The following is a 1,665-nucleotide window of genomic DNA, read 5'->3' as shown; positions in this document are numbered from 1 at the left end:
GCTACTCACTTATCTATTCTGGAACTGTTGTGTGCCCCCTTCCCCTTTGAAAATGTCAAATTTTTAGCTCAAATTATATTTGTAATTGATTATGCTAACACTTATCTGTTCTGGAACTGTTGTGTGCCCCTTCCCCTTTGAAAATGTCAAATTTTTAGCTCAAAAATAGGAAATTTTGAAGTAATTCGTATAGAACTCGCACAGGTTGTTTTTCGCTCAAGTGGATCTTCTTCCGCTGAAACTAGCATCCGCTCGAAAAAAATTCCGCTCGAATTGGCCTTCGCTCAAAGTGGCATCCGCTCGAATTGACTGGTTTATGTAAAGACTCTTTTGCCCTTTTTTATTGTAATAATTATTATACAGTGAACAAACCTTCCTCTTCCTCCAAAGAGCATGTATCAGCTGCAACTCGTTCCTTGTAGTAAGGCACTAGCCACCGGAGGGCCTCCCACTCCTTGCTCACAGCATCCTGGATTTCGGCCACGCCTGCACCTGATCTCATCTTTTTTTTTTTAATCTTTAAGGTATCTACAGGCATAAAAATATAATACTGTAATAAAATAATACTAACAAAATGTCCAATCTACCCCACTGGACAAATCTCAGTGCAATTATTCAAATAGGGGAGGGGACGTTTATAAAAAAAAAATTATTTTTGCGTTACAAAATTTTACTAGGCTTAAAGAGGGAAACACAACAAAATTTTGTTTGTCTTTAAAAAAGATAATGTATGAGAAACCGTCTTACCTCGAAAAGCAAGTAGGCACATTTTTATATGCCCGTTCTACAAGATCTCCCGTCCAGGCTGCCTCTCCCCTGCATTTTACCTTCATGTAGTTCAACTCGTCCGCCACTTTTTCTAGAGCATTTTTTTTCATAGTTCTCTTATTTTTGTAGTTGGCAGCCCTTCTTTCATACAATATTTCGACTCTCTGCACAACTTCCATAAGGGATTTTTCACTATGGTCCATCTTTGGTCTAAAATTTAATGATAAACAATATATATTAAATATTTTCAATAAATGTACCTACCTACCTAAGCCTAGGCTAATGAAGGGCCTTCTAAAAAAAAAAAAAAATCAAAATAGAAAAATCAAAAACGGAGAACTAGGCCTGGCCTAGAACTAGGCCTACATTACATACAAATGACATATCATTCTATAAATTTGTGAAATACAGTGTACTTTTACTAGGCCTAATCCAAGAGATATATAATAATTGAGTCTGTCGAACTAGGGCTCAGATAGTTACGCTAGACTACGCTTGGCAGCTTCCTTCCATAGGGAAAAGAGTGGTTGCCTTGCGTTCCATTGCAGATGCCTAGCCTAGGCCTAGCAGCATAGGCCTAGGCTAGCTAGGCTAGGCCTAGCTGGCCCTAGGGCCTAGCCTAGACTAAACGGGAGTGTGGGAATAAGTAAAATCGAATGGCTACCTGTTAGGTTAATTAGCATAATAATATATTACATATCCATAATAGGCCTATGTCTATCAATTTTCAAAGTACAGTACTTACATTTGAGTTTAGAGCAAGGAGACGAAAATTGCTTCGTGTACTAGCACCCACACACCGCACATCACGCACAGGCCTGGCGCACAAAAACAGAAAAGTTTCAATGACATCATCAATGGATAATTTGATTGGCCAGTTCTTACGTTTTTCGTCGT

General features: G+C 38.6%; 1 protein-coding gene across 2 annotated transcripts in view; it reads right to left on the bottom strand.

Moving 5' to 3' along the window:
- The window catches only part of LOC117102176, a 12,897-nt gene that overhangs the window by 2,170 nt on the left and 9,062 nt on the right, over positions 1-1,665 (bottom strand). Inside the window, exons 1-3 of one of the 2 annotated variants that reach the window (XM_033242391.1) lie at positions 1,514-1,592; positions 748-978; positions 373-528 (exon numbers count right to left, since the gene is read on the bottom strand). In XM_033242391.1, the coding sequence (XP_033098282.1) occupies positions 373-528; positions 748-769 (178 nt within the window). In that variant the 5' untranslated portion in view covers positions 770-978; positions 1,514-1,592. Of the gene's footprint in view, positions 1-372; positions 529-747; positions 979-1,513; positions 1,593-1,665 lie in introns of those variants that run through there. The other variant, XM_033242392.1, reaches the window with a different exon arrangement.

The sequence above is a fragment of the Anneissia japonica genome, unplaced genomic scaffold (assembly GCF_011630105.1).
Source record: "Anneissia japonica isolate Jap-2015-1 unplaced genomic scaffold, ASM1163010v1 scaffold287785_len535756_cov143, whole genome shotgun sequence".
In the NCBI taxonomy this organism is placed as follows: domain Eukaryota; kingdom Metazoa; phylum Echinodermata; class Crinoidea; order Comatulida; family Comatulidae; genus Anneissia; species Anneissia japonica.
The sequence above is the reverse complement of the archived record's forward strand: the minus strand, read 5'-3'. Positions and strand labels throughout refer to the sequence as shown.